The sequence below is a fragment of the Mirounga angustirostris genome, unplaced genomic scaffold (genome assembly GCF_029215605.1).
Source record: "Mirounga angustirostris isolate CCGP_5_RB_7025 unplaced genomic scaffold, mMirAng1.0.hap1 SCAF_4, whole genome shotgun sequence".
Taxonomy (NCBI): domain Eukaryota; kingdom Metazoa; phylum Chordata; class Mammalia; order Carnivora; family Phocidae; genus Mirounga; species Mirounga angustirostris.
In genome coordinates this window covers 114,359,190-114,375,298 of record NW_026991712.1, presented here as the reverse complement: position 1 = coordinate 114,375,298, position 16,109 = coordinate 114,359,190, and the positions used below count along the sequence as shown (strand labels likewise).

The following is a 16,109-nucleotide window of genomic DNA, read 5'->3' as shown; positions in this document are numbered from 1 at the left end:
TAGAGATATAATGCGGGTCATATATATAATTTTAAATGTTCTAAGGCTATGTTTAAAAAGTAAAAAGGGCGCCTGGGTGGCTCAGTTGGTTAGACGTCTGACTCTTTGATTTCGGCTCAGGTCATGATCTCAGGGTCGTGAGATCAAGCTCTGCATTGGAATTGCGCTGGGTGTGGAATCTGCTTAAGATTTTCTCTACCTCTTCCTTCATGCCCTCCTCCCCCCCACTCACACTCTCTCTCAAAGAAAAAACAAAAACAAAAACAAAACAACAACATAATATATTTATTTACTCATCTCCCCGATCTCCAACTGCTTTAGTGGAGAAAAAAATATTATGGCCTGATCTTGACCAGCCACAAAGCTAAATGTTAACAGCTTTAGTTAATGGAACTTAATGAAATTAACACAATTTTGTCTCATTATTGGTGCTGTATATTTAAATAGAGGTTATTTGAAGATTTAAAGAACTGAAACAAAGTACTGTGCAGCTTTAAAGTGTTTTGGAGAGCAGCGAGGCATTTTCAAATTACCGACCTACTTTACGTGAGAATACTGAAGTGGTAGTTTAAATAAGCTGTACCTAGAGTGATCATACGCTCTAGTTTTCCGGGAGTAATACCAGTTTTCTGTTGTTGTTGTTGTTTTGTTTTTTTGTCTTTTAAACTGCTTTATTAACGTCACAATATATAATGAACATCTTGCCATGCAATAGGGTGAAACTCCCCTGCTGACAGAATCTTACATTTTGGGTCAAAATTCAACATTCAATTAGAAGCTGGTCATAGGAGACCCACAAGAGACATGTAACACCAAAAGGTTTACAACAAATGTACACTGAGAACATTAAGTTTAGGAAGCAGGTGTGTCTTCCTATTAACTTCAGGGAAAACATCAAGACTCAAGGCATAAGGCAAACTCATCATGATGGTCATGGTGAGGAGGGTCAGTGCTAATTGCCCGCAGACTATGACTGAATTGCTTTTCCCTCAGCTTTTCCATCAGCTGTCCCATCTCGTCCCCAATCCTTTCCATATTCTCCTCTCTCATCCTTGCCTGTGGTTCTCCAAGTCTCTGAATCATGTCCCACCTATACTGCAGGATGGGCTGCCTAACATGGAACCGCCTACGATTTACTCGAGGCACACAATATTCACCAGCTTCCAAAGGGAGGGCCAAGGGCTCTCCTTTATTAGCAACTTGCTCCTTTTCATCCCTTTTTTCATTTTCCTGTTTGGCGTTCTCCACGTTGAGATTTTTTACTGCTTGTTCCTCTTTGGACGCCATTGCTCCTGGGCCCATCCTTGCAGTCTCCTCCTCCTCCCGATTCTCGCCGAAGAGTGCGCCCCCCTGCGGCACTTAGACCTGCACACCTGCTCCCCCCCGCCCACCTCGCCCGCACGCCCTCAGGGCCACTGGGAGCAGGCACCGAGAACCAAGGGAGTGCAGGCCGGCTCTGACCGTAATGCCAGTTTATACCTGCTGTCCCATCATAATTATTAATGATTCCCCCTTTCACTCTCAAAATTTTCCCAGTTTGAACAATTTTGTATAAAGCATGACTAACATGTACAACTTAAACTTAACATATTTTCTCAAAAAAAACCTCCCAAACCAAAAACCTCCTATGTTGAGTTTTCCTATGTAAAATCTTATACTCAGGGTAAAGAAAGAACAAAGGGCATTTCTATATTTTTTTATTCTTCATTCCAAGACCATACTCAATAGACTTAATTTGCATAAGTGAATTATAGAAAATTGACCCATGGGCATAACAGAGTCTCTTTGTGTTTTTTGTGTTTCTTTCTTTAAGATTATTTTGTTCCTGTAAGTTGTTCATTTCTGAACATAGCACTCTTAGCGATATGTTAGTATTAAAGTTTTGCAGAAAAGATGCTATATGGATATAAATTATTCTTCCTGCTACTAAGGCAATATATTTATTTTTAAATAAAAAGGGGAAATACTTTAAGCAATTTAATTTTAAATCACTACAGTGCACCTGGAATAATCTGGAACCAGATGGGATAGTCTAATATACTATCAAGATGGGCTTTCAGTTGTCTGGGAGGGCTGAGTCTGCAAATGATTTCTTTCTCTCTCTCTGAGATTATATAGAAAGAGAGCCTATTTGATTTTCACAGAGAACTCTCAGCATGTAGATTTCTGGATTTTCCTTTTCCTTCTTCATGTATCACTTTATGGATTCTCTACAAATTTTTTGTTGGTGTTGTGGTTTTTGTCTTGTTGTTTTAGTTAAGAGCATATTATTCTGAGATTTATTTAAAAGGAATTTCCTTGGGGTGCCTAGCTGGCTCAGTTGGTCGAGTGTATGGCTCTTAATCTCAGGGTCGTGGTTTCAAACCCCACATTGGGTGTGGAGATTACTTAAAAATAAAACCTTAAAAAATAATAAAAATAGGGTTCCTGGGTGGCTCAGTCGGTTGAGCGACTGCCTTCGGCTCAGGTCATGATCCTGGAGTCCTGGGATCGAGTCCCGCATCGGGCTCCCTGCTCGGCGGGGAGTCTGCTTCTCCCTCTGACCCTCCCCCCTCTCATGTGCTCTCTCTCTCTCATTCTCTCTGTCAAATAATAAATAAAAATCTTTAAAAATAATAATAATAATAAAAATAAATAAAAGGAGTTTCTTTGAGAGCTGTATGATAACAGAGTCTTTCTTAGGCTATTGTCTCTATTTATTATTCTCATACTCTTTAATGTCTTTTCCAAATGCAAGTTGCCACTTGTCATTTTTGCTTCTGAAAAATCAAAGTATAACTTATCCAAACAAATAAACAAACAAAATATATAAAGGTCATGTCTCCCACCAGTAAAAGTTTGGGCATGTTTGCTTGCAACCCTTGTATGAAAAAAACTGAGGATTCTCCGAGTTTCTCAGCTGTTCCTCACACTGTGTGTGCCATATCCACTTGGACCCACCTCTGCAGTGTCCCAGTGGGACTTGGGGGAAAGAGGACTAATACGAACATGAATTTCATGCTGTCTGCTGTGCAGTAAGTAATCAAGTCTTTTGTCTCTGACCAAGGAATCTCATGTCTTCTGCCAGCTTCCATGAAACTGTGACAGCCTAAATTGAGAGCTTGCAAGTAGGGTAAAATCTGGGTTCTTTACAGTTCTTGACAGCGCACCACTTCAAAAACCCTGTCAGCCACACTCTCACTTCAGCCACTCCTGCTGCAACTTTTTTCAGGTAGATCTCAGTTAATTTTATGCAGGGGCACTTTGATAGTGCCTTGCTTCAACTTGTGATATGTCCCTCTACCTGTCTGCTCTAAGGAACCTCTGACACCCCTGTGTAGGACACCCAGAAGATCCCACTCAGTGCTCTGGGATGTGCAACCCAGAAGAGAAGAGGAAGGTGACCAATGGGGAACAGAAACCAATGGATATAAACTTGCTTCTTCTTTTAACCCCAGGTGGAATGTTCTGCGGTACATTTCTATAAAAGCCCTCTAGGATGATCATTGCAGGATCATGTACCAATCACCCACAGGGTAACTAACCCCTTAAGACATTCTTGCCTTGCCTTCTCCTCTTCCCTGCCTTGTATGCCTTTCCTATAAGTTAATGTCCAGAATATTTGAAGAATTATTGTTGCATCAGTGTTGGGACTAAGCTATTTAGTGTAGAGTGTGGGATCCTAGGTTCTAACAGAATACCAATGCTTTTCAGGTATGTTAAGAAGAATGTTTAGTCCCTCTATTAATTGCTATTACAGGACTTGCTAATCTCATATTGAAAAAGAGCAAATGTAAAATGATAAGCACAAAATGCATGGAAGAGAGAAATAGGCATATCCCATGAACACATTAGTTTTTATAACTGCCTACTCAAGTTTCACTAAAAAAAAAAACAACAGGATTTTAGAATGCTGGTTGTTAGACCAATTTTACAATAAAGTGCTCATTTTGCTCAAGCAAAATGCAAAGTTTAAGGGAACTTATCCTTCATTTTTCATATTCATAGTGACTATCCATGGGTAAACTGCAGTGGAAATGTGGTGGAAAGAAGGCACTGGCCAGGGGTCTTGCTATAAGGAACTATCTTGTAAAGTTCACTCGCTTTGACAAGTTCCAGATGTGCTGCATCTACCAGAATTATTGAGATATTGGAGCCTAGCATAGATCATAAAGATGTGATTTCTTGCTATATAGAAGATGAGTGTTTATATAACCAGTTATCTACTTGTAGGATCTAAAAACAGAATAGGGTTTTTATTTTAATCTTTTTTGGTAAGACTGCTGTTTATTTGGGATATTATGCTTTACATGTCACATGTAAGAAGGCACTGATCATTTTAATTCCTGGGCCTCTGTTTTTCCTTCTCTTTTATTTTTTGGTTGCAACCCTCAGCCACTTTCTCAGGATATAGCTCACTATCTTCAGCGATGGCTAGTAGACAAGGGATCCTCTTCAGCTCCCTACAGCGTATTCTGAGATCACTGTTGCCCTTTTTGAAGAACTAGGTTTCCAAAGAGGTGCCATAAAAATCATTTTTAAAAGTTTATGATGTAACTTATTTTAAATACTTATTTATATTTTTGAGAGAGAGAGAGAGAGCATGTGCGAGGGAGCAGAGGGAGAGGGAGAAGCAGGGAGCCCAACATAGGGCTCAATCCCAGGACCCTGAGATCATGATCTGAGTTGAAGGCAGACGCTTAACTGACTGAGCCACCCAGGCACCCCGATGTAATTTATTTTAATTCACTCCAAATTTTAAGACACATGTGCTATTCTATCCTTTTCATGTGGTTAAGGGAAAAAATGTATTAGAATGTATGAGTAGCAATGTAATAAGACTTAAAACTGTTAAGAAGGATTACAGTCATTGCTATCGAAGGATGTTGAAGTAATTTTACTGGCTTTTCCACAATTCCCAGCGATGCAAGCACAGGAAGAAAAGACTCAGTGGAGTCTTTTACCTTCACTTCACAGAGGCCCTGATTTTTGCTGGCTTCTCTGCCCTGGTGTCAACATTAAACACCCAAGTCACTGTCCATCCATAGTCATGCTGTTAACATTCAGCGAATGGATTCATGCCACATATCCTCCATCTCTGCCTTTTGTATTTTTCTCACATGAAGAGGGTAAATTGAGGCTCTCCTGTCAAGAAAAAGAAGCTACCTTTAGAAAGTACTAGATATAAATCTTAACTGTTGGAATTAACAACACTAAAGTATTTGTGTCCTTTTCTTCCCCACATTAAATAGCTGATTTAATGTATGGTAAAAGTTTGTCCTGCACTCCTTGGTGACATTTGTTTAATTTGTATATCCATGCTACAATACAAGCTGCTTTTCTGATAATCCAGGAGTTGACAAACTTTTCCCATAACAAGCCAGGTAGTAAATATTTTAAGATTTTATTTATTTATTTGACAGAGAGAGAGATAGCGAGAGCAGGAACACAAGCAGGGGGAGTGGGAGAGGGAGAAGCAGGCTTCCCGCTGAGCAGGGAGCCGGATGTGGGGCTCGATCCCAGGACCCTGGGAGCATGCCCTGAGCTGAAGGCAGACTCTTAACGACTGAGCCACCCAGGCGCCCCTAGATAGTAAATATTTTAGATTTCGTGGGCCACAGAGCTCTATGGCAACTACTCAACCCTGCCATGGTAAGGCAAAAGTAGCCACAGACAATAAACAAATGAGTGTGGCTGTGTACCAATAAAACTGTTTTTATGGACACTGACATTTGTTTTTTATAAAATTTCATGTGTCACAAAATATTATTTAAAATTTTTTCCAATAATTTAAAGATGTAAAAATATATTCTTGCTATGTGTACAAAAACAGGCAGCAAACTAGATTTGGCACGCAGAGTATAATTCACAGACCACTGATGCTCCAATGTCAAACTCATTAAAGTTTATTGTTGTGTTTAAAGCTCAAGAGTAAATTCTGCCTGTGGCTCCATTTAAATTACATTTTAGCACTTTGGGGGAGGGGCAGGGATTTACAACCTAACTGTAAAGTTCTTTTTGGGGATAAAATTTGGTATTTAAAACCTAAAGCCAAGAAAAAAATTTATTCCACGTCTGAAAAATCTCGAGCACTGAACCCCAATCGACATCACTGTATTAAACTATATCTTGATAAACTATTTTAAAATTAATGGCCATTTACCCCTTTGGGTTTTTTAAATAAAAGTTGACTAATTGTATAATCGTAATCTTATTCTGGAATTTTAAAACATACAGGGATATTAAAAGTTCTATATAATACTGATACATCATTTTAAGAAAACTCTCTAGTGTATTTCTTTTCCAGCAAAAGGGCACCAAGACAAAGGCCCTGAACTTGGAATTTCTAGGGATTTTTCAAAATGTTAAATGATCTTCTTTAAAGCTAACAAGCAATTTGGAAGTCAAACCATTATGACTTCGCTGGAGTGAATATTCTTCCCATTAATGGCTAAACTGAAATTGTCAGCCTACTTCAGAGTGGTACCAGATGCTACAGAGTTTCAGTGCCTGAAGATGAAACTTGACACATCACGGGATTTGCTCCTTGACCTCCCAGTCCTACTAGTATTTTACTTCACAAGGGAGCCCAGTGAATTAAAAAAGAAAAAAGAAAAAAAAAAAAAAGACAAAACAAACAAAACAAAACTCAACTTTCGTAAGTTTACATTTAAATTTTAAAAATACAAATTTGGTCTTATGATTCTCTGAATTTAGTAATAATGACAAGATTTACTTGTGAGTGTTTGAAATCTATGTTTTAGGGGGAAAAATATGTTTTTTTCCTTGTATGCTTCAGTCACCTTCAAGTACAGCATGTTTATTTTATCCTATAAATACTTTTTCTTCTTTGTTAGAATTCCAGATATTTCTTACAGCACTTCCCATTCTTCATATTTTTATTTTTATTTTATTTATTTAAGATTTATTTTATTTATTTATTTTTTTAAGTAATCTCTACACCCAACATGGTGCTCAAACTCACGACCCCAAGCTCAAGAGTCACATGTTCCTCTGGCTGAGGCAGCCGGGTGCCTCTTCATATTTTTAATTTTGAAACTAGGTTACAACTATCCACAGGTACCACAAAGATGGACAGATGAACAGACAGACAAGACAACAAGATAGGTATTATACTAAACAGCTTGGCCTCCTTTTTTTTTTTTAAAGATTTTATTTATTTATTTGACAGAGAGAGCACAAGCAGGGGGAGAGTCAGAGGGAGAAGCAGACTCCCCACTGAGCAGGGAGCCCGAGGTGGAGCTCGATCCCAGGACCCTGTGATCATGACCTGAGCTGAAGGCAGACACTTAACTGACTGAGCCACCCAGGCGCCCCTTGGCTTCCTTTTTTTAAAAAAAAACCTAATCCTAAAAGAATTATATCTCTTTAAACTATGCCACAAAATCACTATGTTCTTTCCAATATGGAGTATGGAATCATTTGAACTTTCAAATTGAATTTAAAATTAACTTTACCTGAGCCATTTATGTGTTAGCTATGTTGAAAAAAACTTTTTTTTTTTTTAAAGGGGGGAGAAAGGAGGTGTGGCGAGGGGTAGAGGGAGAGAATCTTAAGTAGGCTCCACACCCAGCAGGAGCCCAACACAGGGCTTGATCTCATGACCTGAGCTGAAATCGAGTCTGATGCTTAACCAACTGAGCCACCCAGGTGCCCTGAACAAGACATTTTAAAAAATATAGTTGAGGTCGTGGCGCCTGGGTGGCTCAGTCAGTTGAACCTCTGACTCTTGAATGCGGCTTGGGTCATGATCTCAGGGTCGTGAGATTGAGCCCCACATCTCCCTCTGCCTCTCCCCCTGCCCATGAGCATGTGCTTTCTCTCTCTCAAATAAATAAATAAAATCTTAAAAAATATATATATATATGTATATTTGATGTCTCCTTGAAAGACTGAATATCCACATGCAAAAGAATGAAGTTGAGCTTTTACCTAAAACTATATACAAAAATTAATTCAAATGGACCAAAATCCTAAACATAAGAGCTAAAACTATATCTCTTAGAAGAAAACAAAGGCATATCTTCACAATATTAGACTTGGCAATGATTTCTTGGATATGACAGCAAAGGTACAGTCAACAAAAGAAAAAATAGACTAATTGGATTTTATGAAAATGAAAAAAATTTTGTGCATCAAAAGACACTAACAACAGAGTAATAAGGCAACCCAGAAAATAGGAGAAAATATTTGTAAATCATATAGCTGATAAGGGATTAACATCCAGAATATATAGGGAATACCTAAAATTCAATAACAACAAAATCCAATTCAAAAAATGGGCAAAGGACATGAATAGACATTTCTTCAAAGAAGATATACAAGTGATCAACAAGCACTTGAAAAGATGCTCAACTTCACTAATCATTAGGGAAATGCAAGTCAAAACCACAATGAGATACAACCTCACACCCATTAGAATGGCTCCTATTTCACCAAGATGTCCATCAACAGATGAATGGATAAAGAAGATGTGGTATACATATACAATGGAATATTATGCAGCCATAAAAAAACCAAAATCTTGCCATTTGCAACGACGTGGATGGAACTAGAGGGTACAATGCTAAGCGAAATAAGTCAATCAGAGAAAGACATGTATCATATGATCTCACTGATATGAGGAATTCTTAATCTCAGGAGACAAACTGAGGGTTGCTGGGGTGGTGGGGGGTGGGATGGATGGGGTGGCTGGGTGATAGACATTGGGGAGGGTATGTGCTATGGTGAGCACTGTGAATTGTGTAGGACTGATGAATCACAGACCTGTACCTCCGAAACAAATAATACATTATATGTTAAAAAAAAAATAGTAGGAAGGGAAAAATGAAGGGGGGGAATCGGAGGGGGAGACAAACCATGAGAGGCTATGGACTCTGAGAAACAAACTGAGGGTTAGAGGGGAGGGGGTGGGGGGAGGGGTTAGTCTGGTGATGAGTATTAAAGAGGGCACGTATTGAATGGAACACTGGGTGTTATACGCAAACAATGGATCATGGAACACTGCATCAAAAACTAATGATGTAATGTATGGTGATTAACATAATAAAATTAAATTAAAAAAAGAATAGCTCCTATTTCAAAACAAAACAGAAAATGACAAGTGTTAATAAGAATGTAGAGACATTAGAATCCTTGTGCACTGTTGATAAGAATGTAAAATGGGACAGCTGCTGTGGAAAACTGTATGGCAGTTCCTAAAAAAATTAAAAATAGAATTCCCATATAATCCAGTACTTCTAGTTATACATCCCAAAGAATTGAAAGCGAGGTCTCTAAGCGATAATTTGGATACCCATATTCATAGTAGCATTATTCAAAATAGCTACAAAGTAGAAGCAACCTAAATGTCCACCAATGGAAGAATGAATAATCAAAATGTGGTATAGGCATACAATCGAATATTATTCTGCCTGAGAATGAAAATCCTGACATATGCCACAACATGGATAAACCTTGAGGATATCATGCTAAGTGGAATAAGTCGGGCACAAAAAGACAAATACTGTATGATTCAGTTTACACGTGGTATCTAAAATAGTCAAATTCATAGAGACAGAAAATAGAATGAAGGCTGCCAGGAGTTGGGGGAGGTGAGGAATGGGGACTGACTGTTTCATGGGTGTAGAGTTTTAGTTTTGTAGAGTGAAAAGTGTTCTGAAGATGGATGGTGATGTTGCTCTGTGACAATAGGACTGTACTTAATACCACTGAACTATATACTTAAAAATGGGTAAGATGGTTAAGATTTTGTGTATTTTACCACAATAAAAGAGTTTTTTAAAAATATAGTTGATAACTAATATAAATCAAGACCTTTGTAACCAAAGAGTCCTAAATTCCAATTCCAGCTCTACCACTTACTGGCTTGTTGTCAGCAATTTAGCCGTTTCTAAAGCTCACTTTCCTGGTCCATAAAAAGGTTCAATAATGAAAGAATTAATAAGATAACATATAAAAAGTCTTAATTCAGTGCCGATTCAGTGCTTATGATACCACTCATTTAATGTATCCTCTTCTTTCTCTCTCATTATACCAGTAATTCAAGCTTACAGCAAATGGGATCAAGAAGGAATTCTTGGAGGTTTCCCTTAATGCACTGCTATTTTTGAAATTTCCTAGTTTCTTTTTCTCTTTTAAGATATTTATTTATTTATTTATTTATTTATTTATTTATTTATTTATTTATTTATTTATTTAAAGAAAGGGTGCACGAACAGGGGGAGGGGCAGAGGGAGAAGGAGAGAATCTCAAGCAGACTCCTCCGACTGAGCGCGCAGCCCCACTCTGGGCTCTATCTCACGACCCTGAGACCTGAGCCAAAATCAAGAGTTGGACACTCAGCCAACTGAGCCACCCAGGCACCCCAAATTTTCCTAATTTCTGTTCAAGATGCCTGAATGGGAGTGAACTCCTAGTTTGGTCACTATAATTATGTCCCTTGATGCCACGGGAAAATGCCCATTTTCCTCACTATTTTAATGCGGGACTAAACTTAAATATTATTTACCTACCTCAACTACAACCAAACCCTGAAGAAAGGGGTTTGGGTTAGAATCATTTACCCCAGTTCTCTCTCAACTATTCACCAGCTTCTTTTTTTTTTTTTCAAGTAGGCTCCACACCCAGTGTGAAGCCCAACACTGGGCTTGAGCTCAGGATCCTGAAATCAAGACCTGAGCTGAGATCAAAGAGTCAGATGCCCAACTGACTGAGCCAGAAAGGCACCTCCTCCAAAAATGGCTACATAAAAAGAAGGGAACTATTTTTCATTGGCTAATTTGTTCCTACATTCACTCATTAGAATTGTTGGCTTAGTTAATATTGCTTCAACTGTTTTCTCTTGCAAAGGAGACCACATTGGCAACACTAGAAACAACATTCTTGTGGTCAAGTCAGCAATGATGAGAACAGGGTTGCTACTTTTGCTTTCTTGTACACCTGTTCATAAACAAACTAGAGACTTGCTCTCCTTTCAACATCCCACAAGGAGATACAAACCCAAACAAAATAGAAATGACTTGAATGCAGCATAAAGCCATGAAAGAGGAATCACAAAAAAATGAAGCTTTTCCAAAAAGAGACCATTTCAGGTCTATTTCAAGTTCTTGCTCCTACTGACTCTAAACATTTATTGGATAGGTCACCCAGTTATAGCCTCTTTCTCCTATAGTTTATTTTCTGCACTCTTCCCAAAGTGATCTTAATAAAACTCAGTTTATATTTTTCTTACCCCCGTTTAACTCTATTATCTTGCTATTACCCATTTTGAGAATAGCACACAAGGAGGTTCTTGATGAGGTCGGTTTCTAGTCTCTAGCTCCTCTCCCTCCAATCTTTTTCTATTTCTAAACAACTTATAGTTCCCTGAACACATTTGTCTGTTTCAGTTCTCTTTCATTGGCTAAGAGAATGCCTCTTCCTTCCCCTATTCACCTGGTGGTGGTAAACTCATTAATTTTTCAAAACTCAGCTTGGACTTCAATTTCCCCAGAAAAAGTTCTCTGATTCAGAGTTAATAACTTGTTCTTCTGTGCACTTATGCCATTTTACTCATTCATTTGACAAGATTCAATAACATTCAACAAATATTTATTGACCTACTTAACACATGTCAAGTACTGTGCTAGGGAATTTCATCTTCACCTCTGTCTTCCTGGCTAATACTCACATATAGTTCACCATGTGGCAGGCACTGTTCTAAACAACATACATTTATTAATTTATTTACCTGAGCAACAACTTTGTGAAGTAGATACTATTACTTATCACCATTGTATAAATGAAGAAACTGAATCCCAGAGAGGTTAAGTAAGTTTCCCATGGTCACCCTAACAGTCCAGCTTCAGAGTGCATGTTCAAGACAGGCCTCATGCCTATTATAAGAGATAACAAGTCTAATGAGGAAGATCAACATTAACAAGTAATTGTAACAAAATTGATAAAAGAAAGAGTACAGTATGCTATGGAAGCATACACCTAGAGACCTAACATGTTCAGTTGGTGAGGCTTCCTTGAGAAAGAGTAAAGCCAGGTCATGAAGGATGAATATGAAAACTGTCTCCTTCAGCCCCTAGATAGACTTTAAGCCACTTAGAAGAGGAGTCCTCTTCTTAGTCATGTCCATATGACAGGACCTATTCTATTGGCTAGGCACAAGTATGAGAAGGTATTTATTGATTTAATAAATTAATTAAAATGTTAGATGTCTTCTATGAGCTTTACCAAAAGCTTTAAATGTTTTATTCAATCTGTGTAACATTCCTGCAATCCCAGGACCCTGGGATCATGACCTGAGCCTAAGGCAGGTGTTTAACTGACTGAGCCACCCAGGCGCCCTATAATTTTATTTTTGAAATAGTATTTCCCCATGAAATGCTAAGTGTTTTGTCCCACGTATATTTTACAATGAATGTGTAGACTTTTATTTTATAATATGGAGGTTTATTTCATGTACCTATTTTGTCTTAGTCCATTCAGGCTGCTATAACAAAACTACTGCAGATTGGTGGCTTAAACAACAGACATTTATTTCTCCCATTTCTGGAGGCTGGCAAGTCCAAGATCAAGGACCAGATGGATGAGAACATTTTCCTGGTTTTGTTGTGCCCTCACCTGGCAGAAGGGACAAGGGAACTCTGTGGGGTCTCTTTATAAGGACACTAATTCCAACTGCAGCTCTCACTCCCAGGATCTAATCACCTCTCAAAGGCATCACCTTTTTACACCATCACAATGGGGATTAGGTTTCAAAATCAACATGTGAAAGGGGGGCCCCCAGAAACATTAAATTTATAGCTATTGTCCTAAAAGAAATTTTCTGTTCATATTAAAAGTTATGTATTTGTTTTATCTTTATCCTAGGTTCTCTATCTTTGAGGATTTCCTGAGAGAGTGCCTCCGCTTAATAGTGGAGGTAAAAAAAAAAAAAGGGGGGGAAGGGGGATAAGACTTCCAATAACTTTTCCTGTTAATAGGTGCCTCCACGAGAAGAAAAAAAGATGAGCAAAATTCTTTGAACGTTGTGCTGGGAACTTATTCTGAGTTGACCATACAACTGACAGGGACTCCCTATTTTTCCTAGAGGGAGTGGCTGCACCCAACTCAAATTTCCACCTGCTCCAAGGTCTCCACCTGCTGGGTACCAGGTTTTCCCAGATAAGTTGTCTATAATCACTTAGTATCTAAACACAGATTGCCTGATGCCCAAGTAGTTTGAATCCCACTAAGATTGTCCCCATGTGTTCCCTATAAGAAAGGAGAACAACAGGAGCGCAGAATAAGCTTTGTTGCAGCACAGACCCACAATCTCACTAGTAACAAGAGGTCCATAGCTTCTCTTGCTCACCGTTAGCTAATAACTTTTCCCAATAAAGTTTATTCCTTTTTCCAGACTGTGTGATTCTGACACTATGGAATTCACTCTTAGCCACCTTGGAGGACAGCCTTAAATGATTCCTTATTTGTCAAATAAAAATTTCTGCTTTACTTAGCACTCAGGAGTAAAAGGTTTTGAGAAGCAGCTGTATTAGGGGGTTGAGGGGGAGAAGTGGGCTGCTGACAGGGAAAGATTTTTAACACAACTGGATAAACATAGGAGGACTTGGGGCCATATGGCACCCCATGCCCCAGCCCAGGTAGGCAATGGCTTAATTGTCCCTCTAATTGGTCACTCCTCCAGTGAAAAATGCACAGGCTTTGGGACATGAAGAGTAGAATTCTAAGTCCTGACTTACCTGTTTTATTGTGTGAACCTATCAAGCAAGTTCGACTTCCAACTCAGCTGTTCAAAAAACTGCTGCATTTATTTATCCAAATCCAATTTAATTTGGCCCTGAGACATCATTCTACTAAGATGGTAGGAAATTCATTCTCTTCATCCCCTCTAAACCTGGCAGGAATTATGCAAAGATTCCAGGGGGGTGTCTTATGTAGCACATAGCACTGGGGAGACCACCTCTTAGTGATGAGGTATCCATTGTCCCATTGTCCAGCCCACCTGGTCCCTCCCTGCTCCTGTCAACTGAGATGGGCATCTTGCCAGGCTTAGGAAGCAGTCTTCCTAGAAGCACTGCTCAGTCATTCTCCACTCAAGTCTTCCATCTCCCCCTCCAGTGGACAGGATCTACCAACATGGTTGTCCCCCTCTAAAGGAACCTCACTCCCCCAATTAACTTTTTCCCTTTCTTACAGGACATCTAGAATAATAAGATTAAAGCCTGCACAGTGGTCTGTACTTTAACAGGTTAATTCCCTTTTCTACTTCCACTTTCTTTCTTACTTCCCCTTAGCATTCCCTATCTCTTACCTTTGAAGATGAAGAATTCAAAACAGTTATTTTACATAGTCCTTGTCTTTTTGCTGACACAGTTTAGAACCATAGAAGGACCTATGTAAAAAGCCCTGTTCTGCTATCAGTTGCCTAAAATCACTGCAGAGCTTTCTCATGCCTTTGAAATAAAACTACCTCCAGATTCCTGTTCCAATGGTTTCTGCTTCTGTCTCTTTTAAGTCTCAGTCCCCAATTCTCTGTTTCCCCTTCTTGGCAATCCTTAACTCTTGCCTGTGTAAGTGGAGGAAAGAGAGAACAACCTACTGTTACAGGGTTTCTTTTCCTTTAGTGCCTATGGTTCTTGGTCATGCTGCTTCATGAATGAAGAGGTAGACCAGATGAAGAGTGGTGGGCAGCAAAGCAAAGTTTAATGAGCAATAGTATCAAGTGCAGTATAAAGCTCCCGAAGAGGGAGGGGACCCAAGAGGGTTGCCACTGGAGTTTCTAAATCTAGGGGGTTTTATGGGCTTGTTGGTCGGTGGTTTTAATCTGATTAACCCTCCATGTGCCTGTCACCCAAACAGGTTGTTGTCAACTATCTATCACATGGGAAAGGGTGGAGGGTCCTTCCAGCGTATTTAGTATAAAATCCCTCTAAGTGTGGTTTCCTCTTAGGGTGACTAGGTTCCCTAGTCCCTGCCTACCTTTCTTCTATCCTTCATTGCTACTGGATAAACAAACTCCCTTCCTCAGAATATGAGTTCATTTAGGTAGGATCAAAAACTCAGTAGATACATTGTACACAGGAAACTAATACAACACTGTATATTTTAACTAACTGGAATTAAAATAAAAACTTAAAAAACTCAGCACATGTTGATGATGACTGCAAAAAGCATTAGTAAAACACCTACTCTGTGGCTAGTATGGAATTAAGTGCTATGAAGAATAAAAGAGATCCTTAGAAGAAAAGGTCCTTCTCCACAAGATTGCAGTCAAGTTGGAACATGAAATGCACAGAAGAGCAGTGTACTTCAGAGAACATGAAATATATTTAATAAGGAACTAAATTGTTCAATAGTTAATTAGAAAACAAAACAGCACATGATAAGTTTACCTGTAGATGGTCCATAAGGAGATAAACATGAATTAGGAAAGGGACAGATCCTGAGCTGGGATATCTGGAGAAATGGAACCTTCACTAACTTTGGAGGATGCATAGATATAAAAGAAAATAAATAAAAGATAAAAACGAGACACACACACCACACCACACACACACACACACACACAAACACACACACTCTGTGGAGGCTGAATAAACATGCTGTTAACGGAAAAATAGTGAAAGCACTGGTCTGACCCTAAAGAAAACTTTGTGTTACAGAGTTATCAACATCCCTAAGTAACAACTCTTAATTCAACACACAAGTCAGCAATTATTAAACTTTTATTTAATAATTAAATGTCAATTATATGCCCATTTGTATTATTAAACTGAATTTTATAATTAAAATTCAACAATCATTAAATCAACTCATCTTCTATTTGTTCCTGGAGATAAAAAAGCAACCAGCCATTTAAAACCTAAATTCTAGGGGTGCCTGGGTGGCTCAGGTGGTTAAGTGTCTGACTCTTGATTTTGGCTCAAGCCATGATCTCAGAGTTGGGTGGATGTGGAGCCTGCTTAAGAGTCCCTTCTCTCCCTCTGCCTCTGCCCCTCCTCCCCCACTCTCTACCTCTCTCCCTCTTTAAAAAAAGTAAAAAATAAAAAAAATAAAACCTAAACTCTAATTGTTCATTAATTCCATAGCCATTTATTGTGTCTCTACTTTGT

The 16,109-nt window shown here is 38.8% G+C and overlaps 1 protein-coding gene across 1 annotated transcript; it reads right to left on the bottom strand.

The window, feature by feature from the left end:
• Nucleotides 1-570: 570 nt before the first annotated feature.
• Nucleotides 571-1,344, bottom strand: LOC123858312 (protein BEX1-like). Its single transcript, XM_045895392.3, has one exon. The coding sequence runs from the start codon at nt 1,300-1,302 to the stop codon at nt 895-897; it is 408 nt and encodes a 135-aa protein (XP_045751348.1). The 5' UTR covers nt 1,303-1,344; the 3' UTR covers nt 571-894.
• Nucleotides 1,345-16,109: the final 14,765 nt, after the last annotated feature.

Coding starts and splice junctions, on each gene's coding strand:
- LOC123858312 (XM_045895392.3), bottom strand. CDS start 1,302: ATGGGCCCAGGAGCAATGGCGTCCAAAGAGGAACAAGCAGTAAAAAAT.